Raw genomic sequence first — 24,322 nt, 5'->3', positions numbered from 1 at the left:
GAAGTAATACTTCCACATTATTCTCTAAATATACAGGTAAAAGGCCAAGGATGAAGATAATAAATATTTTATATTCATTAGTTACGAATGAAAAAAAAAAAACAGCGTTTTAACACATGCATAAACGTGGGCAATGCCTGAGGGCATGCACATGCTGTATCTGGATCTTTCTTCAGGGCAGCTAAAAACACTAAACCAATTCATGCTAGATAAAAATAAAAGATGAAAAAAGCAAGCGAACAAAACCAAACGAAACAAAAATAAACCCACAACATTATCGTTAAGGGCTAAGGAGGTGTCCGAAATTGAATGCACTTACGGCACTTCAGAAGCGCGGTCGTCCCATCCGTGAGGCGGCGCGCAGGCTCTATAGGCGGCGCGCAAAAGGCTCAACAGGTGGCTCCGTGGCGCAATGGATAGCGCATTGGACTTCTAGCGGGTGAAGGGATTCAAAGGTTCCGGGTTCGAGTCCCGGCGGAGTCGCGTGTTTCTTTTCAATTATTCCTCCTCTCCGCAGAAATCTTTTCCCTCTGCTTTCCTGCCCTCAGCGCCGCAGCAATCAGGCCGGCCGGCCTGGCACTCCGCCGCGGCTGATTCCCTTCAGCGAGGCTCTCCGACTCCGCCTGAGGGAGGGGGGCAGCCAGAGACGAAGGCACCAACCTCCGACCAGCGCGGCAAGCAAAGCCGCTGTTTCGAGTGCAAGTTTCGAATGATTCCCTCTGTTACGATAGTGTAAAATGGCCGAAGCCGGGACGCGGAGAAGTACCATCCTCTCAGCGTCAGCGCGCGGGCGCCAACGGGCACCAACGGCCGCCAACCGCCGCCGGCGCGCGGGCACCAACGGCCGCCAACCGCCGCCGGCGCGCGGGCACCAACGGCCGCCAACCGCCGCCGGCGCGCGGGCAGGGAGCGCTGGCAGCGCTGAGGCGCGCGGCAGCAGCTGCAGCAGAGCGGGAGCGAGGGCAGCTGCGCGCCCTCCCGCCTCCATGGCGCGCAGCGCTCAGGAAACCAGAGCTGCAGCAAACCAACGCGTTTACGCTGCTCTGCTTCCAGAACAGCCCGCCAAAAACATTCCGAGTAGGAAATAAGCCCGCTTCTTGCCTAGAGGCACTTCCGTGAGGGTCCATGTTATATTTTTGGTTAAAGATAGTTTTCAAGCAACAAAACAATCCCACAAAAAGTACAGCTGAAGCATTTAACACTAGAGTTAACATCACCTTTTCCTCCCCACATACACCATTGCTACAAATAGATGAATTGCCTTTTTAATAAGAGCGACTTAACAAGTATTAAAACCCAAACAGCAGCAGCAGCACTAAACCTAAACCTCCTCCACTTTGATCATGAAAAATTATAACTCCTAATTATGGAAATTTGGTATCTTATATCCTGGGTGGCCATGGCCTCTTTTCAACTGTAATCACATTCACTGTTTAAAATAAAGAGAAGGAAAAATCTATTTGCAAATCAAATATGCTATTGGTAACATTAATTCTAACTTTACCTCACTCCCAGGAATGCTAGTAGCACTAAGCTACTAATGCGCTAAGCTAATACAGTATAAAATACAGCCCACTACAGAACTGTCAAACTTTCTCAGAATTCATAAACGTACAAAAATTTAAACCTCACAATATTCACCCCATAGAAAGCATCTAAATTAAATGACAAAATCTTCCCTGTTCTTCCAACAATGCATTTCTTTTTCCTTTTACTTCTAGGTCTTAAGGATGGCCTCAGTTTGTCAGTGAATTTACCTAGTTCCCAATGAAAAAAAAAAAAAAAGAGCAAACTTTTGTACATTTTGTACTTATTTGCATGTATACGGTAAGCAATATTCACAAGGTATTACTGAAAGGGCTTGCAAGCAAAAGTAAATGCTACAGTCCAGAAGACAGACAAAGATAAAGAAGCTGAGAGCTCTTTCCAGAGGAGCATGCAGGTAGAAGTGGCTAGGGAAAGCTCTCCTGGGATACAAGCTGCATGGCCTTAAGTATAAGGGAAAGATTCCACAAAATATTTGTATGAAGAGGGTTTTGAGGAAACTGCTGCGAAGGGAATATACTCTTTCAGGTAGTTAAGACTTTGAATGTATGCAGCAAGAGAGTGCATTGATAGAAAAATGCCAAACTTATAGCAAGTGATACGTACTGGACAACTGTTGGCAGTTACAGAATTAGTGACTAACTGAAAAAACAAGGAAGGTATAGGCAAAGACGCCATTAAATAACCCAAAATAATCATTACACCCGACTGGATAGGAAGAACTCTTTTGCCATGAGGGGAGTCAAGCAGTGGAACAGGTTCGGGGCCCGGTGGGACCTCAACATTTTATAAAGTTACAAAGCTATATCAACCGAGCAGGAGGGGTGCCCAGGATGAGCTCCCATGATCCCTGCCAACTGACTCATCCTACAAGTCCAAGGTTTACCCATACTCATCTATCTAGACTCCTATGACAAAGACAGACCTTATTAAACATGAAGAGCTCCAAAACAATCAAGACCACATGGAGGATAGTGAAGATAATCCAGGGGGGGAGGAGAAGAAAAAGAAAACAGAAAAAAAAAGGGAGGAAAATAAGAAAAGATGGCTTCAGTTTTAGGGATACTACACTGACTGCAAAGAAATTATTAAAGTATCCCAAAGACAAGGGAAAGTAGTGTGACAATGAACAGCACACAGTAGTTTTGCTGTACCTAACCTCCCGTGCCTGCTGGCACACCACCACCATCACACCACCTCTACCAGTGTTACTGTAATCCCTCTCAACACTCTGACTGTAGCTCTAGCAGGTGGACTGTGAACTCGCATGGCTGCACTGACATCAGAGAGCCCCTGCCTCAAGGGCAAAAGAGGAAAACCAGGGGGAGCAAAAAAAAAAAAAAAAAAAAAAAAAAAAAAGGAAACATTAAACAGTATTCGTATCTGCACAGAACATTCTAGCGACGTTCAGCAAGTCGCTAAAACAACAGTGCGTGCACATGTATGTAAAAGATACCAATTGCTCCTTAATCTGAGGAATTTCTTGTTTATCATTTACAATAAAGGCAGAATTACAAATTAATGCATCAGGCAGCACAGTTACAAGAAAACATTGCTTGCAATTTATAAACAGTTTCTCAAAATATGCTTATGCTTTTTGATATATTTCAGTATTTTCTGAGATAAGCTGATCATCATCAGTTTATGCAATCACATGATGCATTTTGTTTTTACTCAACTCTCCCCAGTAACTTAAAATTATATTCCAATGAGCTGTTAGCTGGCTATTGAGCAACAGATATTGAGATGGTACTTGCCATTTTAACACCCACCAAAGCTTGCATTTCTCTGTCAAAGCATTTCAAACTTGTATACTGCTTTTCAAATTTCCCCTCGAAGATGCAACAGAATCCTGTGCCACATGCTCTAGGTGACCCTGCGCGTGCAGGGCTGTTGGACTACATGACCTCTAGAGGTCACTTCCAACTTGAAGCATTCTATGAATGACAACTACCATGGTGCCTTGTTTTCTTTCTTCAGTGTCCAATATAAATTTCCTTGTGCTTCCATGCCTCATTCACAGAACAAGACACCACAGTTGTTTTTATTGGCTTTTTTATCGTGCACATATATAAGCGTATCAGAATAGCGCCTACGTATTATCTGAAACATGGGGATAGATGTTTCTACTTGTATGTATTTGATACTTCCCAATGAATTCACTTTACTTTTTGCAACTTTCATATCCGAGCAGCAAACACCTTTTAAAGAAATCTTGATTCCTGTCTTTCTCTGGTAGTAAATACTGATGGACAAGTTCAAAAGAATAACTTAGTCAAAGGTCCATAGCAAAAATTCTTCCAAACTTCAGTTGATCTACACCATGACACTCATTTCATTTTAGCAATCTGCAGCACAAAAAAAATCAGCTATTTTTCATTCTCTATTGTAAAAAATTTGAAGTTAAATATTGGGTAAGAGTATACTTTTTGTTTACAATTTTTAAACTATGTTTTCATTATAAAAAATCAACCAGCATCCTTCATCTTCTGACATTCATTCACCCAATCCATCTAAACCAATATAGTTTTACTTCTGTTCTTTCCTGTCTTTTCTGCTACCTAAAGGCAATAACCAAGTTATGCTAACTGCAACAGCAGTAAAACAACAACAAGGTCATTAAAAGATAAAAATACACAAACAGCACAAAGCTTCACACAAGAACAAAGGGTTATAAACTCACTGGAGAAAGACAGAACTGATACCTTCTCTCTAGTTCTATGATGGTAGCAAGGCTTTCCAAACTAACTATTAATTTTACGGAAGAACTATTCCCAAGTCAGCTACCAGACCACGATGTGCAAATAACCCTAGAAAATGCACCCAACTGGCAAGTTTTTTTTACAAAGATCATTTACCGAATGATAAAAAATAATAAAAAGCAACAAAGGAGTGAATGTTACAGAGTGTGTGTACGTGTGCGCATGAGTGTAAAAACTATGTACACTGGCAGAATGTGCAGGCATTTAGGCATTTTCAACCTTATCTTCACCGTTGGAATAAACACTCTACAACTAGGCTGTTCCTTACTAACCTTTGCTACAGAACTGGCCAGCAACACCTCTGGTGAGACAGGGAAAAATTTGCTCTAGTAAGTAAAAGTCCCAAAGTGGAATACTACTTTTAACAAGCTAAACTTTCTAATCCATTCATGACTGAGTTAATAACAGAAGTAAGACTGAAAGCTTAGTGGACTGTACTTCATTAAGTTGGGCTAAATGCTCAGATGAATAATATGCCTTCAAGTCATTATCTTTTTAACTTAACATTAATTTAAATATTTCACATAAATCCACTTTTAGATACCTGATAAAGGTACCTAAAAAAGACCCCTATACAAATTCCCGGATGCAAAAATTTCCCCAAACCTCAATTTACACAATCAATCTTAAGAAAACAAAAACACCAGTAAGCATTCTGTAAAACAGTTTATAACAAACAAGTTGTTCCAGGTTGTTATTTTTCTTCAAGTCTTAATTGTGAAACTTCTTCTTCTTCCGATTCTTCTTCCCTGCTGCAAAAGCTGCTTTTTCACTCATGATCTCCTGATACTTCCTCTTATTATATCTGAACAAAATAGATAATTTACTTTTAAGCATAGTAAACCAAAATGCAGGAAACGAAAACACTCTACATATAAAATTTGCCAGGTTCTTTCATTTTTTTTCCATAACTAATATTTCTTTAATTTTGTACACTTACACTACGTAAAAGAAAATTGATGCTGGCATCAATTATAAATGCAAATAAACTTGTTTCTGAAATAAGTTTGATTGAAGAATCAAGAATATTTGCACATCCAATGATTTCTTCATTGGATAGGCAATCTCACTCTGAATATTTTGCTAAAACCCTGCTACAAATTTCTCACAGTGGGAAAACTCATCAATAGGTAGGTTATACCCGTTTTTATGCTACCCTCTTAAACTTACGAGAATCAGCCTCTACTCAACACCAAAGGGTGAGATAAGATTAACACTCAAGAGCGAACAGAACATGCTTACTAAGTATGAATTACTGGCTTCACTAAAACAGGTTCTTATGTACCTGTCTCAATTACCACTGGGGATCATGACACATTTGGCAGCAATAGAAGGCTTCTAATTGCAAGACTTAAGCCTGACAAATACTTGCATTAATGCTAAAATATGTCTGAAGCCTTCAATTAGTCACAGCATAAATTAAGTGAACAAATTTCAAATACATTCATCTCTTTAAAGTTACTTCTAACAAGCACCCTACAAGCCATATAAAGCAGCAAAGGAATTAAGAAATATAAACTTGTCAAGCCTGACATATACTTTTCTATCCCAAATTGTGTACTGTTTGTAAGAAAAGACAATAATAGAGAAAAACAAACAAACAAATGCAGACCAGCATTATGTAATAACCAATATAAAAAAAATCAACTATGGGATATACTCCAAAGATACTATCTTAGAAAAACAGTAATTTTTTCAACCATATGCTTTTAAGACAGAATTCCACAGCAGTTTTTCCAATTTTGATAAAATAAAATCCCATGAACTTTCACACAAACTGTATAGGCAGCACTTTTCTCTCAATTATTCCTAAAGAGCTAAAACAAGGTTCATGCATAGACATAAGGTCCGTATTCCAAGTTCTTGTTTTGGGTGCAAGCCTGTGTGGACACCTGTTTTTTGAAGTGAACCAGAACAGGGCTGAGTGACTTTTCTTTAACAAGGTCAGTGATAACCTCTCAGAGTTGGATAAAACAGCTTTATGAAGATAAAAATAATATACTTTCTCACAGTCTAATTATCTCCTGTCCCTTAGATCTTCTCAATGGCAGTCCTGTAGAACTGTCAGAACAGACTTATGCTAACTTCTTTAAAGTATTAAATATATATATATATATAAAACCGGAATAAAAAGAAAAAAAGTAGTCTAGTTAAAATATAGCTCTCATACACATAGGATTAGACTTATAAAACCATTTTTAAATACCTTCTAAACTCAGAATCTGCAAGCAACTCTTCAACAATTGTTCTCTTCCTTTGTTTCTTGGGGATTCGACTGTGGTAAAAGTCCACAGGAGAATCAACCACGGTTCCAACCTAGAAAATAAAAATTTTAAGCAGTCTTAGTGTAACAGGAAGATGTTCAGAGTTCTGCTCTGTTTTTCTTTATAACCCCAGTGACAATGTGGACAGAATACATCTATGTAGATGACCAGAATGGTATATTAAAAAAGTGGTTAAGTGTAGAACATTATAAGATGTAAGCAGTGTTTTATATGCAAAGTAACTTTTTTTTTTCCCGTGTAGAGAGTCTGAATTTGAAACTTTATGGTTTTCAAGATTGAACTGCTGCATCAACACTTAACTTAATAGGCCAAACCCAGCTCTCAGCTTTTGAACAACTGCATGGCTATAACATTTTTCCAAGGAGGGGAAGAAAAGCCTTTTGACTCTCTTAGGTCTTTCCTCTCTCTATCATCACCATGTTTCTGCTAGATGTCTAAACAGTAGTAAACCCTACTCTATTTTAACATCTCCAACCTGAAAAGCATTAGATTTATACTAGCTGGCATGTTAGTCACTTCACAGTGGAGACACACAGTGTAATTACTTCATGTTGTAAAAACTGACTACACCTCATTTTTTGGAACATTTCTGCCCCAAAATTTTCATGCTCAGAAACTTCAAAACACATACAACTGTTCTGCTTCAGACTGTTCTATTTTGAGAAATGTTGACCATTGCCTCAAGTATGTTACCTAATCAAACGGATATACATACATGGAAACCAGGCCAAGTTCTATATATTCTTCAATAATTATTTCCCTCATCAGAAAGCTTCAGGGCTGAGAGCTACAGCAGCAGAAATTCTAGCTTATCAAGAAGCCAGTTGATGCCATTCAAAATACATAAACTAGTAAAATAGATGCTTATTATTTTCTATGATCTTGTCAGAAAAAAATGAAAAAAAGAGGTGACAATCCAGTCCACTGAGGGCTAAGACTAGTGATTAAAATGTCTAGAATTAGAAATTAAAATATTTGCTCTGTTCCGTCCAGTAAAAAAAAAAAATCTAACACAGTTTTAAACTGAAGCCAAATAAAAAACATTTAAAAATATTTGAATAATATTAAATAATTAAATAATATTAAATATATATTAAATAACTATAATATTAAATATATATATTAAATAACTATAATATTAAATGAAAAAACAGAGGCTGCCAACAAATTAGATAGAGAATAAGGATAATTGCTCAAAACTACATTATGCAATATTAAGTATTGCTGCAACTTTCTTACCTGGAAATATTTTGGTAAACCTTCTCTGTCATTCTTTTTATAAAAGTGCTTAGGGTCCAATGAAGCTCTCATCTTCAAAACCTTGAGATCATTTTTCAGTTCATTTGTGATTTCTGGGGCTTTCATACCAAACCAACCATCACCTGTTGTTTTCTCTCGCTCTGCCTAGGATATTATAACAAGAATAATTAAATTATATTCAATAACCAGGACAGGATAGAGGGTTCCTCACCACCCAAAAACATACAGCAATTACAAATTACCTTTGTACCTAGAGAAAGTATATCTTATGGCTGTTATTATGAGTAGGCCATCAGAGCTATATTAATCACAGATTTGTACTACATGAGGGCATTACCTTTCATTTCAGCTTCATTGTTACTTAAATGCCTAAAACAACGTGCAAGGCAGAAAGTGTTAAGATGTGTAAAAGTTGTCCTTTAAGATCTACAGAGAAACAAAACTGAAAGAGCTCCCCAGTTTAAAAGCACATGTTTAATCAAAGTTGTAGTTAAGCAAAATAGGCAAGGATTCTGCTCGGCTCTGATATCACATCAGAACTTACCTTTCCAACCTCTGACTGACACAATTAGCAAACAGACTTTGCTTCTCACAACTGCTTTTCATAAGATAGGTCAAGGAAGATCTTAACACTTCACCGTTCCTCTATCATGTGGGCCTGTATGTACACACAGCCCCAGCATGGGGTTTCCAACCTAATGTTCTGTCTTGTCCTTTGAGTTACTGGCTCTCCACTCACCTTGCGCTGTTTCTTCAGCTGGTGAAGGGACTCCCTAAAGGGTGGAACACATTCCTTTTTTTCAAAATCTGGAGTTATTATACTCTTTTGTAAGAGCTGTAAAAAAGAAAAAGAAATCCAGTAACATCAGGCAGTCATATGGTAAAAATTTTACTGTTCACTTGTATAAACAGAAGCTACCAAAAAAATGATGTAGGGTCTAAGAAGGTAAATAAAAGTACGTTATTTATTAAAAGAAGATAGCAGTGACCTTCAAAACAGAAAGAAGGAGCAGAAACCTGCCAACAACAGAAAGTAGTTGGCTACCTTTTGAGAGAAAGGGGCAGTGAATATACCAGAGTATAAAGAGCAACTATTGACGAAGCCTAAGAAAAGTCTCAATAAAAATAATGCACTTCCTTTCTCACACAAGTGCTCTGAGATACAATTACCAATCCTATATTAGGAATGGTATAGAGCTGAATTTAGAGAAATTTATTCTTGCTATAGACTAAATACCCTGTTATCAGACCTGTTAGGTAAAGCAACAGACACAGTTAAATTCTCTTTATTGTACAGAGTAACTCTGGTATTTGCACTTCTTTTCAGTTTCCTATGTCACATATTTATATTATCAGTATTAAAAGCAGTTAATTACACTTTCTAGACAGAAAAAAATGCCTCTGCAAAAGAGCATAGTAGGATATGTCTTTATAAATAATTAAAACAGAATTATTAAACATCTTTGTGTTACTGTGATTAGTTTGCTGCGCAACTGTAAACACATTACCTCATCTTTCTTCTTCTCCTTCAGTTGTTTAATTACGTTTGAGCTAGATTTTTGTTTTTTTGCATCAAAGCTAATATATAAACCTCCGAGCTTCTTAATACTCAAACCGGGATCTATACTGCTGGACAGATGTAAACTGAAAGAAAAAAGTGGAAGTGTAAAAAAAATTAACAAGCATCTGCTGTCCTCTGAGAAAGATAAACACAGAAAACATTTTCTTCTTCTCAAATAAGTGCAGTACTGCAAATTTCTTTTTGAGTTTTCTGTATTTAGAAGATTAAGATAGCTGAGAGAAAAAGCATGCTATTATATGAAGTGAATGTTTAATACAGAGCACTACTAGAGCACTACTTCTAAAAATCCTTCACATAATATTAAACAAACAAAAAATCCTTAATTTCAGTTTTGAATATGTACTTTCATATACATACACACATACATTTAAGCACCTAAATATATATAACTCTATTTTATAATCTGAACCCCGGTTTCATGTGCATGACTTTGTGATGAAAAACTCCCTCATTTATTCCACATCACTTATCCTGTATGTACACGTACTACGTACTTCCCAAATAAAATGCAGATCCTTTAGTTATTCCCCCAAAGGTACTTACACATTATTCTTATTTTGCGACACGACCTCTTGTCCATCCTTCTCATCTTCATCTATCAAATCCTCTTCCTCCTCATCTACATGTGAGGATTCCTGACCTTTTGCACTTCCTTCATGCTCACTTCCAGCATCACTAACTAGGTCTACCCGATCTAGGTAATACTGTTGGCTAGAACCCATGCCTGGCTCAGTATCAATTACAAAAAGCCCTTCGGCATGGAGTGTATTTTCTTTTAAAGATTTGTTCAAGGAAGGTGTTCTCTTATTTGCTGTTGTGTTAAGCAGTTCCTCTTCCTCTATACATACGTCTGCTATATCACTATATTCAGATTCATCACTTTCATCTTTATTCAGAAATAATGTGAAAGAATCATTTTTGCTGTTGGATCTTTTGCTGCCATGGGATTCAGGTTCGCTGCATTGTCCTGTTTCATCTTCATCACTGTTTACCCCAGTTTCAAGCATTCTGGATTCACCAGCAATGCTATCAGTCACTTGTGCAATAGGCCTGTCCTTTTGCGGGCTGCTTACTACATCAGACTGTTTATCCATGCTTAATTCATTAGCATGGTTGAAAGACTTCTGTACAGCTGCCTCATCATCTGCTCCTTCTTGTTCTGGATTTTTTTTGCTTTTATTTGGTGTTACTTGCCCTGGGAATTTTAAGGATTGTTTGACACTCATGCAGTCAGTCAAAGCAAGCTCCATGCTCTTTGGTTTCTCCCCTGCCATATGTATTTGATTGCACTTTTCTTGTATTTGGCCACATACTTCCTTTGAATCATCTGCAACAATCTCTGTATCTTTTATTGCCTTTTTTCTAGGCGATTTGGTGACACTTCTTTGCGTTACTTTTGCAAGACTGTTGGGTGTTTTATCATTCGAAAAATCTTGTTTCACATCTTCACTCAGGGTTGTATTAGCAGATCTGGGGGACTGTTTGCTCTTAAGAGAATTTAGTTCTTTATTATCCTGAGCAAGAGAGTTTTGCACATCAGAGACACATTTTGCAGCAGGTCCAGAATCTGAAATTGTTGTTGGCTCAGATTTAACTCTGTCTTCAATTAAAATCTGATCCTCTGAAACAGTTTTATTTGCTCTCTCAATCTGCTCAACATTTTCTGTTTGTGACTTCATTTGCATACTCCTAGTAATTTGTTTGGTAATAACAGATGGCTCTGTAAGAAAGCAGCATGTCTCTGCATCAGAAATATCTTCGCCCTGGGCTTCAAGAATTGGGTCTGATTGGACTTTTTTTTTGCTTTGCCTGCTTCTTGTAGTTTTGGTAACATTAGGCGTCCGGACACCAGAAACGGCAGAAGAACACGACTCTGCTTCAGAGACATCATCTTCATCCTGAGTACTCATTAACTCATTTAGAAAAGCTGTCCTGTCTTGCCTTTTTTTGGCAGGAGAATCCGGCTGATAAGGAACTACTATCTGTCGTCTTCTTGTTACCCTTATGATCAACGGCGTCTGAAGACCAGATACAGAAGAGCAGTTTGATTCTGTTTCGGACACATTCCCATCAGGTTGTGGTTCAGCACTTGATTTTGCAACAGTTTTGTTCTGATTTCTAGTTATTTGCATCTCTGAGGTATCACTGACATCTGATTTTCTTTCTGCATGTTCCAGCTCTTCAAGTTGAGATTCAGGAATTACCTCTGGCCTACAAGTTGCTTTACTCCTCCCTCTGGTCATCCTCATAGACACAGGAGTACTGTTTTCAGCAGATGCCATCTAAAAAAGGAATGAAAATGCCTGCTATTCACAAATAAGATAACCTCAAAAAATATATATGCTTTTCTAAACACTAATGCCCCTGTTTAATCCTAAAAGATTCTAGAAAGCTAACATGGGAGGCAAACCCAAAGACAGCATTCAAAAAGAAATGTTTGCCCAACTACAAAACATTCCGGCCTAGCAACAGGCAGAAGGCATCCCAAAATGGTTGGGCTACCCAATACCCAATCTGCTTCATACTGTGGCAGCTGCTTCAGGCAGTGACAGGTCTCCTCGCCGGCTGCGCGTTACCTGGCGGGCAGAGCAGAACCCGGGAGCAGGTCGGGGCGCCGCCGGCAGGCGCCCTATTCCATTGCAGGGCCTCCCCGGACGGCAGGGGCCGGCCCTGCGCAGCGAACCCGCGCTGCCCGCGCACCCGGCCAGGAGCCCCGCGGCGGGAGCCGCGGAACCGCCCCGAGCGCGGCAGCGCCGAGCGCGCTCCCCGCCGCTGCGGGATCCCGGCCGGGAAGATGGCGGCCGCGGGCCGCCGCAGCCCGTGTCGCCCCGACCCCGGGACCGCAGCCCGTGTCCCCCGCGCGCGCCCGCCCGTCCGCGCCCCAGCCCCGCTCACCTGGGCGGCGCCGGGGGGCTCCTGCCCGGGGGAGCTCCCCCCGCCCCGGCCCGCCGCGGGCTGCGGCTCCGCGCGCCGCGCCGCCCGCCTCGTGGCCACCATCTTGCCCGCGCCGCACCGCCCCTTCCGCGGGGCGGGACTGCAGCGCAGCTGGGAGCGGCGCGGGTCGCAGGGAAGGACGAGCTCGGCCCCCCTCCCCCCCCCCCACCTCAGTGCGGCGGGGAAAGAGCAGCCCCGCACAGAGCGAGCCCAGGGCAGGCGGGGGCTCCCGCCCCTGCTCTCCCCAGAAACTCAGAATTCATACAAAGCATGGATAAAAAGTGTACATAACTTTCATTTTTTAATTCAAATTTTCAAGTTCCCCATGAAAGGAAATCCCATCTCTCTCACTTTAATGCAAAACAAGTCAGTATCAGCAACTCTGATAAATTGTGACCCTACAAAAATAAGATCTCTTACCGTACTTTTCTATAGCAAGAGAATTGTTACAGTAAGGAAATAAATAATTATCCCGTTAGGACAATCTGTACATTGTTTCAGCACAATTCTTGTTCTGCAGTATTTCAACGTGTAATACAGAGCACACCAGCAAGCCCGACACAGCGCAGGATGTCGGCAGCTCACGGCACACACACACACAGCACTTACAGAGTGGTTAGTCCCCAGCAGCACACGGCTCTAGGCTGGCAGAGAAGCCTGAAGCAAAACTCATCTTATTTTGCAAATCTGATACATAATAACCCTCCATAAAAAAGGACTAAATCTTGGTTAAGAGAAAACAAACAAAACATACACTCAAACATTTTCTTGTTTCATTACTAGCTCCAGCTCTCTCCCTCTGCTATTTAACAAAACAACTGAAATAGCCTAGGAAAGCTTCCTAGAATTTGCCACATACAGCTATTTAAAGATTCGAAAATGTCTTGATAATTAACGTTTTGAATTAATGGAATGTATTATAGTAAGCTGATACTTCCAGACAGTGCCTACAAGCATTAAAATGCCACTAGCTGACAACATAGTGGAAATTAACTCCCTCACAGCCCAAAGCTCAAAACACGTAAAATTAAGTTAACAAGCACTAGCAGAAAGCCCTGTTAATATCTAAAGTCACTAAGAAAATGCTTATTTGATTTTAGAAGCGTAGCATCAAGCTCCTGCCAAACTACAAGTTTCAGTTTCGGTATTTATTTTGATGTATAGGCCCAAGAAGCAGAAAGGGCTGCTCAAGAGAAAGGCAACACTGAACGCGCAGCCTTGCCCGAGCCGCGGCAGCCTCCGGGCGCAGGAGCCCGCGGGACAGACCGCACGAAGAGCGCGGCACACAGCGGTGCGCACGGCTTGAAGCTAACGCCAGTGCCATTGCTGAATGGCACTCAAGCAAAGCTCCCTAGGCAACCTCCAAGTCAGCCACTGTACACGATCATGTAACAAGCAGCCTCACAGTTACCCTCTCTTCTGTGGCTCCTGAATTTAAAAAAAAAAAAAAAAAAAAAAAGTGCCACAGTTGAGAATAAACCAGTTGCATTATGATTTCCAATTTATAGGTTTTTCATCACTTGTTTCCAGCTCTTACTTTAAGTAATCACAGCAAAAACATTTTCTACATTTTCTACTTCAAACTGCCCTTCTACAAAAATTAGAGGCACCAAGAAGCCAGGAGGACTTCAAGTAACACTCAAAGTAACTCTGAAGATGCTTTCTCCTCGCTCCCAAAATAAAAGTTTTCTATAATGTATTAAAAATGAACCAATTTTCCCATCCACACAAATTAATCAGCTGATGTGCCTACATTAATGACATATCAATTTATTTTTTCAAATAATTTTTCATGATAGATGAGAGTTATCTATACAAATTAGTCTTTGAAAGTCTGAACTCTAGGTACCTACCCAGTTAGTAGCTATTATTTAAAAGAAATTCAACTTGTTAAAAAATAAAATATACATTTTTTTTAAATACTACCTGAGGGTAGCTAAAATACAGTGATAGTTTTACAGTGCAGTGGTCTTACAAAAGAAAAATATTTTGAACATTTTCTTTACATAGAATTTCAGTTAGGAAAGAGTTTAATGAAAACAAAATATTTCATATTTTAAACGAACTGGTGAGTAGGTTAAGAAATAAAACAAGTATCAGAACACGGCAGACACTTCTGCTGACACCACTCTGAAAAATTACAACTTTTGGACTTTGTTACAGCTGTTGTGAAATCTTCCTACAAAAGCAGCAATGTTCCCCTTGTCCCCAAGAAGTTAAAACAGCAAGTTATTGTAAAAATGAGGAAGTGTTTTAAGAGGCATTTCTTTTAGCCTGTAAGATAAAGCCTTTGGACTTGATAATTCCTCTGCTTTTAACAATGACCGAATACCGGAGAAGCCATAGAGGAATCCATTCGTGGGCTTTCGTGGTCTGGATGCTTTCCTGGAGAACTTCTTGGAAACTTGCTTCACAGAGCAATTCTAAAGTTAAAAAAGGATATTCAAGCTTTAAATAATGTTATGTAAATGTAAGCAGATGGAAAAAAATAACACTCAGTAAGAGAGGCTTTTGCCTACAGTCAAAAATATTAAACTGCACCAAATAGTTCCATTCTTCTGAAAGTGGGGTAAGCTCCTGAATATTAAAGAAATTTGAGACACTTGATTTTGCCATATCAGTAGCAATCAGAACTAAGTATTTGGGACTTGTTTTTTTTTAAACCGAGATTAAGAAGAGTCTAACAGCAGAACAATTGGTGGGATGTACCAAAACTTAGGTTTGAGAAGTCAGCTAGACAAATCAGAGGTGCGTAAAAAGCAAGGCTGAAATTAGCAATGTACTGAACTTGCTCAGACATCTCAAGATGTAGAAATGTTCCCATAATTGGGCTTATTTGTGAGCCAGGTAGAGTCTGCTGCTCTACCAATGTTTCTATTGCACCAAAATTGAGAAAAGTGGGCTTAAACAATCTTGAAATACCACAAAGTGGAAAAGGAAAGAGGGTACAAAACAATCAAAGAAACAAGTTTTTGGAAGAGGAGAGTTCCAAACAGTCACTCCATATTCTTTAGCAGTCCAGAACAGAAAAACTAACATGAACAAGCAACACAAGGAGAAAAAAAAAAAAAAAAAAAACACACACACACACTCCTTGCTTTGTTCTCTACTCCAAATCCTCTCCTCTACTTCAAGACTGTATTTTGAGTATTTTATACTCAAGACTATTTTGGTACAGTATGAAATTGCAAGTTTCATTTTGGACTTCACAGGAGATGAAAATTGCCAGAGAAAATTGCCATTCATTTTCTGTGCTGCAGTAGCAAGTTCTGATATGTACTCAAGACTGAATGAACTCATTACTAATGACAGGGGGATTATGACAGTTTGAATTATATATATATTTCCCATCTCCTTTTTTGGGGGGGAAGAGATAAGGGGAAAGGTAAGGAAGAGGAGAAAACAAAAGAAAAAAAAAAGAGAACACTCTAAACAGCTGGTCATGAAGAAAACAGTCAGGGAATGAGCAAGATATTGTTGGTTTGCAATTCCAGCAATATACTTAGCAATATATTATATCAAGGAACATTAGACAAGGCACAAGAGAAGCTCATGCAAGATCCCATAGTATTCTAGAGAGCTGGTAACTCAGTTCTAGAATCTAAAGGAAAGTCTCAAAGTCATCTTAAAATAAAAAAACACTGTTCTAAAAGACACAGAATTTACACTAACTTCTCATAACAATGTGATTTTTAAGAAGTCACTGCTTCACTCAAACAATCAAAACTAAATTATCAAAATCAACTCTCCATGAATGCTACTTCATAAGCTATTTCAAACAAAGTTTCTGCAAGTATCTCACATTTATTACCAATTACTGAACTTCAGCAATACAGTTCATTTAATTCTGTATTTTTTGTCTGTAAATAAACAATTTTTGCACAATATGCAGTACATAGTTCCCAATGCTTTATTCCATTTGCTTTTTTAATGCTCCAGTTAGAGCTATTTCAAAAGAGGATCCTAGTCCAGAAGATTGCTTCGATCTTTGTAGCAACAAAGACTGAGGAACTTAATAGAAATATTTTATAAGAGTATACTTAGAATTCTTTGTGCTGGATTCAAATGTAACAACATTTGAAACTCAAAGAAAAATTAATCCACATCTGGTACAGAATACAAACTTTTTGAAGTCTTCTATTAAAGTATCTGGTAAAGTCTTACCTTTTGGATCATTGTGAGTTAATAGCTGTATGTCAAATTGTTTCGCAAATGCTGTGAGATCAGGGGGCATAACACAACAGGAAGCTAGATTTACCTGGTTACTACTTGGTTTCACCTGAAAGTAACAGAATATTTTTATAAGAAAAAAAATGAATGTACTATTTCAGTTGTTTCCCAATACCCTCTATTTTAACAGAAATACTACTACAGTGAAACATCTACCAGTGCATTCTGGCTTCTAGTCTGCTGTGCTCCCTAGAAGAGCATTTTTTTTTTTTTTTTTTTTTTTTACACTTCCTAGCAAAAACATTACAGGGGCTATAAACTGCAAAAAAAGACACCCAATTTAAAATCCAGTTACTTCATTAAGGATATATAATTTGGTATCTTTCAAGTCCAAATGCCTAAATCAGATTAAGTTATAATGGAATCTCCTCTACCAACTCTACTCAAAGGCTACACCCCAATCATCATCTAAGTGTCCACAAATGCCTCCAACTATTCTCCTCTCAATATATGCAACAGTGATGAGTACAAATGAAGATTTTTAGTATAGCCTCTTATGCAGATACAGTATGCTCATAAACTGCAAAAGAGCATAAAATAGCGGGGAAAAACAAACAACAGAAAGAGTAAGAAAAGCCTTCAAAGAATCAGAAAACAGTATATTCACAAGCTTACACAAGGATACTACTACAGACCTCCATCACTCAAACATGGCTAGAGGCAAACAGCCACACTGGACAAAAAACTTCATGCCTCTTGATTTATAGTCTGCTTTCCTTCTTATATTTAGTTTATCACTTAAGCAGCATTTTCCTAAAGAAAAGTCCTTCCAAGAGTAATAAAGCTGGAAATGAAAAAGGCTATGCGCTTAGTCACTGAAATAAAACTATTTTTTTAAGTATATTTATATTCCTTTCCAATACTATTTATGATCCTTTCCAATTATAAGAGCATTCAAGGTTCAAACCTTTGTTACTTCAAAACACCTGTTACCGAATAGATCCAGTTTCCAGTCTTTGCTGGCGTTCATGTAAGAGCACAGAGCAAGTGATTACCACACTTGAATACTCCCTCATAAACAACATAGTGACAAACGGTAATACATGAAAATAATGTGGCTAATTTATATTTTCTATACAAGACTATTTACAATAAAAAATTATAACAATGTAGCCATCAATGTAACTGTCTCAGAAATGCTACAAATAGGAAGGTTGTTCTCACCTGTGCCCATAGATACAGCTGCTCTAACAGTACTTTATCTAAGTCAGAGGTACCTATGGCAACAATCTTTTTGTTTTGAACTAGATTTTCGAGCTCTTGCCAATACGGTTGTAAATACTCCAAGGAGAGGCTAATTCCATCTTCAATAGGAGGTGGGGCGATAATGACAGAATCTAACTGAGCAACTCCGAGTGCAGAACATGCTGAGGAAAGAGAACAAAAATACTGCAAAATTGTGCGCAAGAACCTAAAGTACAATGATACTAAAAAACAAACAAACAAACAAAAAAAAAACAAAGAAAAGAAACACCACACACAATACACGAAACACTTCCAGTTTTCACTCTAATAATTCAGCCTTCATCATTTGAGAATATATTTTTCCTCAAGACAGTGATCAAATTGAGAAGGAATTGATAGTCATCAATTTCTTACTAAGTTTAACTAACTTTCTCCACCAGTTACACCCCAAACACAAGACACAGATCAGAAGACCTATGCCCCATTACGAGAATTTAAACTTCAAGAGAGAAACAGCGAGCCTTGGAATGTCACAGAGATTTATAAAGGATGCAAGCTTTGAGGTTTCTTTTCTGCATAGTAAAAAGAGTAAAACTAGAGTTACTAAATAAAATATTCTCTTGCAAGATGACTCTGTCAGCATATTTTTAGCAATTCATACTATGATTTAGAGTAAAGACACTATTAACCAGGACATAGCTAGAACAGAATAATGCCCAACACTTTTCTTTAAGAATCCCTCAGGCCTAATCTTCCAAAGTGGTAAAGTTCAGTGCTTGTATTGCTCAAAACCACAGCTATGGTAGACAACAGGACTTCAGACATCAGTACAGCCATCGTATATTATTTTCAGTAAAACTTAACTACTTGGTCAGCTGCTTATAGCACTGATCCTAAAGATTAAAATCAGAATGAAGCCCTACTATCAGATGTAGGAGTCTCATACTTACCCATGCCAACTGCATCTCTGATTGATGCAGAGTTTGATCCAACGATGAAAAGTTTTGCTATTTTCAAAGAAACTGAAATCAGTAACTAAGACAAGCCAGTCATTACCAAACAGATATTTACTACTTTTGCTATATACACTATACATTCTTAAGAACCCTCTCCCCAAAAACTCATGTATACTAGCCACTTCAGAAAACTGAAAAATTGTTCTGAAAGGTGACTAATAAAAACACTGTTCTCTTAAATCTAAAAGTTTGTGTAATCTCAAAACAGCAAAACATCTAATGGATGATCTGAATAAGCCATAAAGCTAGACTTTAAACACTGAAGCATTGAGGGGGAATCATAACATCCTGTTTATAAAGCCCCAAACATAACAGCACAAACAGACCTCTTCACAACTTACTGAGACTCAAAATGTACTAGTGCTAGTTTGGACTGCCTCCTTCAAGTTCATCATATTCAACCTGGAAAAGTTATGCAAATAAATGTGCTTCCAATGCTATTTCTTAATTGCAGAATTAGCTTTAATAATTTGCATCAGAAAAGTCAACTAAGATTCACAAAATACATTTAAGATCAGTTGAGAAGATGGAAGTTATAGTGTAAGAATGTGGAGCTTTTAATATCCAAAGTATTAATCCTGGACTTTCTTGGCCAAAATCTAGATTGCCCAAAGCTAAGTAGGACAGTATGTATTACTGTTATTTTACTTAGCCATTACAAAACAAGAAAAATATATGAAAACTATTAGTAACAACATATGAAACCTTTTTATGACCACTGGATTTATTTTTGGACTCTGTTCTTACCTGACACTTTCAACTCATCTCTTTCTTCAGGGTTTATTTTTTCAATAGCTTGAGCTACAGTACATTCCAGAACCTCCAGTGCTTCCTGTAGCAAGCACACTAGATTTAGTAACAATGCATCAGCAGAAGACAGTATGAAGCTCAAGAACACTTTTAAGTGAGATTCATCAAGAAAGACTTGCATCAGTTAGAAACAAAAGTAGTATAAGAGTGCAGTGACACAAAAGAAGAAACTAATCCAATGCTTGACTTCTATGAGGAGAGCAGAGGAAAAAGATGTGTGAAATGACCTATATGTCCCTAATGTCAGAAGTGAATTACTGAGCAGTGTTGTTTCAATAAGCTTTAGCAGAGTTCTACTTTTCTGATGTGAACAAATCACTAATATTGAAAATGTCTTGCTAAAAATAATGAAAAAAGAAGAAAAAAGAATGCTTTATAAGACTACTTTGTAATTTAAAGGAACCCAAACACAAAAGTGTTGAAAACAGATTTAAAACAAACATTTTTATAAAATAACTATATTGAGAATTTGGAACATTTTTGAGGTTTCACACTGTCCACATCTAAGGCTAGACTGAAATCTTAGGTCAGCTGGTACAAAATGACTTTTCTTGAAGCTTTATGTACACAAGGTTTGTGCTTTTCTTTATATACATATATATGTGTGCATATGCAAACCCTTCAATAATTCCTGCTCTCATATAAAAAAGTTTTACAAAATAAGATTTTTTGAATGATCAGAAACCAGTATAATTCATAAAATAATTCATAATTACACAGTTAATATTTTAAGAAAAAACTTAATTTACATTAAAAATTTTAAAAGGATTGCTACATCTTATGCAGACATAGTGTTTATCTATAGTGTTTATCTATTTATCTTTACTTCTCTAGTGATCATTTGAGCTTCCATAGAAATCATACAGCAATAACTTGTTTCACCACACTCCATGTGGAAAACAGCCATTAGTTATGCCATCATTAGTCAAGAACCAATGAGCATGAATGGAAAAAAAAAAAAAAGGTCAGGAAAGTTGCTTTTTAAGTGAAATGTTAATATCTTGCAGAGCAAATAATGTATTCGGTAGAAGCTCCTTACTGCTTTATTATGTGGAAATAATAGTAAGAATAATAAGTAAAAACAAGAGGAGGCAAGTACACTAGATCTTGATGTCATTTGGCCAGGATCTTCATTTTAATTATTACCCATCAACCTTTAGCTCTCAAAGACATAAAAAAACAGCTAGTTGTGAATCTTCAGGAATATTTCCGAGACAGCCAAGGCTACACTTTGAGTTGTCTTCAAACTGGGCAATTTTCAACTATCTAGTTTATCATCTCCATGAAAGAGTCAAAGTTTAGAAAATTGTCTATTGACACTTTTCTATAAACACACTAGCAAATGCCCTTTGCAATGTCCGCAATAATAGGCTTGCAATCTTACTAACCAGGACATCTATTTTACTAAGAAATGTCCTTCTCATCAACACAAATGTTTAACTCAGTATTTCCTAGCCTTTTCAAGTTTAAGACACATTAAGAAAAAGAAGAGTTAAGAAGATAACTGGAGCTGCAGATGCATTTATAGAAGCTTAATAGATTAATTATGTTTTAAAAGATATGAAAAGAAAAAATATTTAGCTGGTCACATGACACACATGCATGAGATGTAATACATCTCCTACCTGATTTAGATCTTGTCCAATCTTTGTGCTCCATTCACTCAGTGTTTTTTGAATGCAGTCCCGCACCTATAAAATATTTTTTTTCATATTCCAGTATAGTTATATTATATTTGCACAGAAATACAGTGATTCAGAGGTGCATAAGGAGGACCAACAGTAAACTAATGGCACCATTCCTTTAACCACAGAACATTCTTCCTTCATAGTTTCTGCCTGAAACTTGTTCAAACTAGTAGACTCTACTTACTTGTTTTCTTCTCCTCTTTCACAAGGAACTTTAATAGTAATTTATGTATTGTGTTTCAGGTATTTTTCAGGTCAATGCCATCTTTAAAGAAAACTTCTAAAGAAAATAGAACTAGTTTTATTAATGCAGAGATTTTTGGGTTTGAACACAGTTGAATGCTAATACCATATGTGCTACATTGTTAGAAACATTTGGAGAGATTCATTAAATATTCAATACATTCATTAGCTTCATTACTTTTTTTTTTGCCCCCATAGGCATCTAACCCTTGTCCTTCACTGCCTGCCTATTCCACTGTGCCACATTATTAATGCCTTTAAGGCATCCATTCCTGAAGGTGGAAATTAAGATCCTATCTTGCAGTTGCATTTTTCCTGCATCCACAGACAAAAAATTCATCCAAGTAGAATTCTGATCATGGGTCTTCTTAAACATAATATGGCATTACTGCTAAGTCTCAGCAAGCTAATTAACTACATACTGCACCAGTGCTTCAGCCACTTCAGTGCCTCAGGTTCCCACTTACACAAGCTTAGGAATTGTTACTCAGTGCCTAAGTAGAGGTATCCTTTACTTACGTAAAGTCAAATCTGTTACCTATTGCAGGCTAAGGCCCTTCATGAGCCACTGCTTTACTTCACCTTTCAGTAGTGTGTTTTGTATCTGTCTGGATACTTTTTTAAATCAATATACAAAAAAAAAAAAGGATTGCTATTTCCTGCTGCAACTGATATCAATTCAGAGAGCCCAAAATGTATGAACTTGTATGAACTGACAAGTATCAAAGCCAAGCCATCCCTGGCCACAAGTAAAAGTGGTTGATACACAAAACGGCAGAATTTTTTGTGAATACAAGTTTGAACATTTGCTCCTAGCCATTTAAAAATGGGCAAAAAAAAAAAAAAAAAAAAACCTGAATCAAAAAGCAAGGCAAGAATGAACCCCCCTGCCACCACCACCACCAAATAACTAACCACAAAGCTGGAACATCTTGAGTACACTCTGATGTAACTTATGTCATCTCTTCCTCTAAGGAAAAGTGTTAGTATATGCCTCATATAACTACTACACAACTCTCACGCTCTGCATTCCCCAGTCAATACAAACTAACCTCTGTCCCAGCACACATGGTTTTCCCCATTCCCCCCTCCCAACACATGCAAAAAGCCAAACTCTTGACTAAGTTCGTATTCTGCAGAACTTAGCCTTAGACTCTTGAACTTAAAAAAAAGTGCACACAAATCACTCTAAATAGAGCAAATAACTCTCAAAACCAGCCAGTCTTATGTATAACCACAGATCTCTCTGCCAATAAATGAAGGAAAATATCTTAACTGATTAGGTATGCACCACTTTTAAATAACCTTCCAAGACCACTGACACAAGGCTGTTTTACAATACTGCCAACTTTTTTGATGCTGAATTTCACAAAGTGCAGAAGGCAGCTGCCACATGAAGGTAACTTTTTACTTTGGCACTGTTCCACATTAAAACAAATAACTTTCATATGATGCATTCTTCCTTCTTATTACATCACCTTTCTAGATAGCCTTTTTAAGACCACTTTCGCATGATTTGTATGAACTCAACAGACTTCAGTATCTACAGTGCCACTATATAGCATCAACCAGCCCAAACTAAAGCTCTCGTAATTATTAAGCTACCATTTTCAGATTACTGTGTCATGATGAGACAGCAAATACTGTGCTTCTGAAGGCTACAGCTAAACGATTCCACATATTTGTACAGGATTATCTAACTGCTGTCATACATTACTAAAGATAAATTAATACTTTTAAACTATTATTTTAAAATATTTATTTTTCCCCAAAGTTTTAAACTCCCCAGAGTTTAAAAATGCTGTCTTCAAAAAAAAAAAGAGAGAGAAACAGAGCAAGCAATGGCTGAGACCTGTCATTTGTCAGTCACTTACAGTGTAAATTCATACCAATTAATATCTCTCTTGCTAAAGAAGCACCTGTAATCTCCTTTAGCATTACAGAGAGCACTTAAGTGTTGTAACAGTCGTTATTTTTCAAGACCAGAAACGTGGTCTGGTTTTAGCAGCAAGAGGCTTGGACATCGCAAAGTTCCCAGTTTCACCAGGCAGGCGATTCCCCACGAGGAGAAGGTGCCAAGGCCCCTAGCCTATGGCCAGCAAAGCCTCATCCCGCTCTCACAGGACTTCTCGGCTGCCAGATACTTCAGCAGCAAGAACATGGTCACCACACGTGGGGAGCTGACCCCCGCAAGGAGGCCAGCCCTGCCTGTGTTGCTTTTTAGAGCACTGGGCAGAGCTGACAGAACACGAGTTTAACAAAGACTAACCTGATAACTCTTAACTAGGCTGTAGCACATAAAAGAGAAAAACAAACAAACAAAACCCACACAACACCTGGACATTTTTATCGCGATAACGGACACCAGGGGATGCTTTCAAGTGCCCGGAAAAATGTACTTTACTCGGATATTTCTGGCGCGCCCGGGGCTCGCCTACTCTCGGCGGTGACAGCGGGTGCCTGGATGCTCCGTAGCCGCCACAGTGCGGCCCGCCAGGCCCCCCCCGCGTCTCCTGCCCGCCTGCCGCTCCGCCTGCCCCCGGAGGCCGCGCGCCCTGAGGCGAAGCCGCTGGCGCCGAGGGCCGCCCGCGCCCGCCCCCGCTCACCTCTTCGCCGGGGGTCGCTGGGCACTTCTTGCGCTGACCGCCCCAGTTAAGCAGGTTGCCGGTCTGCAGGTTGAGGGTGGTCGCCCGCTCCAGGAGGGCGCGCGGAACGTCCGTCCCCATGGCGAAGCCGCGCGGCGAAGCCGGACTCTGGGCGGCACCTGCAGTGGCGCGCGGCG

At 38.7% G+C, this 24,322-nt stretch overlaps 2 protein-coding genes and 1 non-coding gene across 3 annotated transcripts; 1 reads left to right on the top strand and 2 right to left on the bottom strand.

The window, feature by feature from the left end:
- Positions 1 to 398: 398 nt before the first annotated feature.
- Positions 399 to 483, top strand: TRNAR-UCU (transfer RNA arginine (anticodon UCU)). The gene is given in 2 exon segments: positions 399 to 435; positions 448 to 483. It is a non-coding gene; the product is annotated as a tRNA-Arg (tRNA).
- A 4,475-nt stretch (positions 484 to 4,958) lies between these two features.
- DNTTIP2 (deoxynucleotidyltransferase terminal interacting protein 2) lies at positions 4,959 to 12,439 on the bottom strand. Its single transcript, XM_088524513.1, has 7 exons — positions 12,330 to 12,439; positions 9,978 to 11,716; positions 9,361 to 9,496; positions 8,592 to 8,687; positions 7,832 to 7,996; positions 6,514 to 6,623; positions 4,959 to 5,112 (listed from the first exon to the last, which is right to left on the bottom strand). The coding sequence occupies exons 1-7, from the start codon at positions 12,429 to 12,431 to the stop codon at positions 5,019 to 5,021; spliced, it is 2,442 nt and encodes an 813-aa protein (XP_088380639.1). The 5' UTR covers positions 12,432 to 12,439; the 3' UTR covers positions 4,959 to 5,018.
- A 1,738-nt stretch (positions 12,440 to 14,177) lies between these two features.
- On the bottom strand, positions 14,178 to 24,317 carry GCLM (glutamate-cysteine ligase modifier subunit). The gene is made up of 7 exons (XM_088524518.1): positions 24,147 to 24,317; positions 21,235 to 21,300; positions 19,547 to 19,631; positions 18,734 to 18,790; positions 17,763 to 17,965; positions 16,533 to 16,647; positions 14,178 to 14,791 (listed from the first exon to the last, which is right to left on the bottom strand). Exons 1-7 carry the CDS (start codon positions 24,264 to 24,266, stop codon positions 14,622 to 14,624), a joined length of 816 nt encoding a protein of 271 aa, XP_088380644.1. The 5' UTR covers positions 24,267 to 24,317; the 3' UTR covers positions 14,178 to 14,621.
- Between the last annotated feature and the right edge of the window lie 5 nt (positions 24,318 to 24,322).

The sequence above is a fragment of the Tinamus guttatus genome, unplaced genomic scaffold (assembly GCF_059628265.1).
Source record: "Tinamus guttatus ecotype Peru unplaced genomic scaffold, ASM5962826v1 Tinamus_guttatus_pri_ptg000211l, whole genome shotgun sequence".
In the NCBI taxonomy this organism is placed as follows: domain Eukaryota; kingdom Metazoa; phylum Chordata; class Aves; order Tinamiformes; family Tinamidae; genus Tinamus; species Tinamus guttatus.
Note: the sequence above shows the minus strand (reverse complement) of the source record. Positions and strands in the feature narration are given on the sequence as shown.

What these genes read in the sequence shown, in the direction of transcription:
- DNTTIP2 (XM_088524513.1), bottom strand. Translation starts at nt 12,431, where the DNA reads ATGGTGGCCACGAGGCGGGCGGCGCGGCGCGCGGAGCCGCAGCCCGCG. An exon ending in GTTTACCAAAATATTTCCAG is followed by an intron (nt 6,624 to 7,831) that starts GTAAGAAAGTTG and finishes TTTATTTTCTAG; the next exon opens with GTTGGAACCGTGGTTGATTC. An exon ending in GCAGATTCTGAGTTTAGAAG is followed by an intron (nt 5,113 to 6,513) that starts GTATTTAAAAAT and finishes TATTTTGTTCAG; the next exon opens with ATATAATAAGAGGAAGTATC.
- GCLM (XM_088524518.1), bottom strand. Translation starts at nt 24,266, where the DNA reads ATGGGGACGGACGTTCCGCGCGCCCTCCTGGAGCGGGCGACCACCCTC. An exon ending in CAGCGACCCCCGGCGAAGAG is followed by an intron (nt 21,301 to 24,146) that starts GTGAGCGGGGGC and finishes AATATTTTATAG; the next exon opens with GTGCGGGACTGCATTCAAAA. An exon ending in AACTCACAATGATCCAAAAG is followed by an intron (nt 14,792 to 16,532) that starts GTAAGACTTTAC and finishes TTTTAACTTTAG; the next exon opens with AATTGCTCTGTGAAGCAAGT.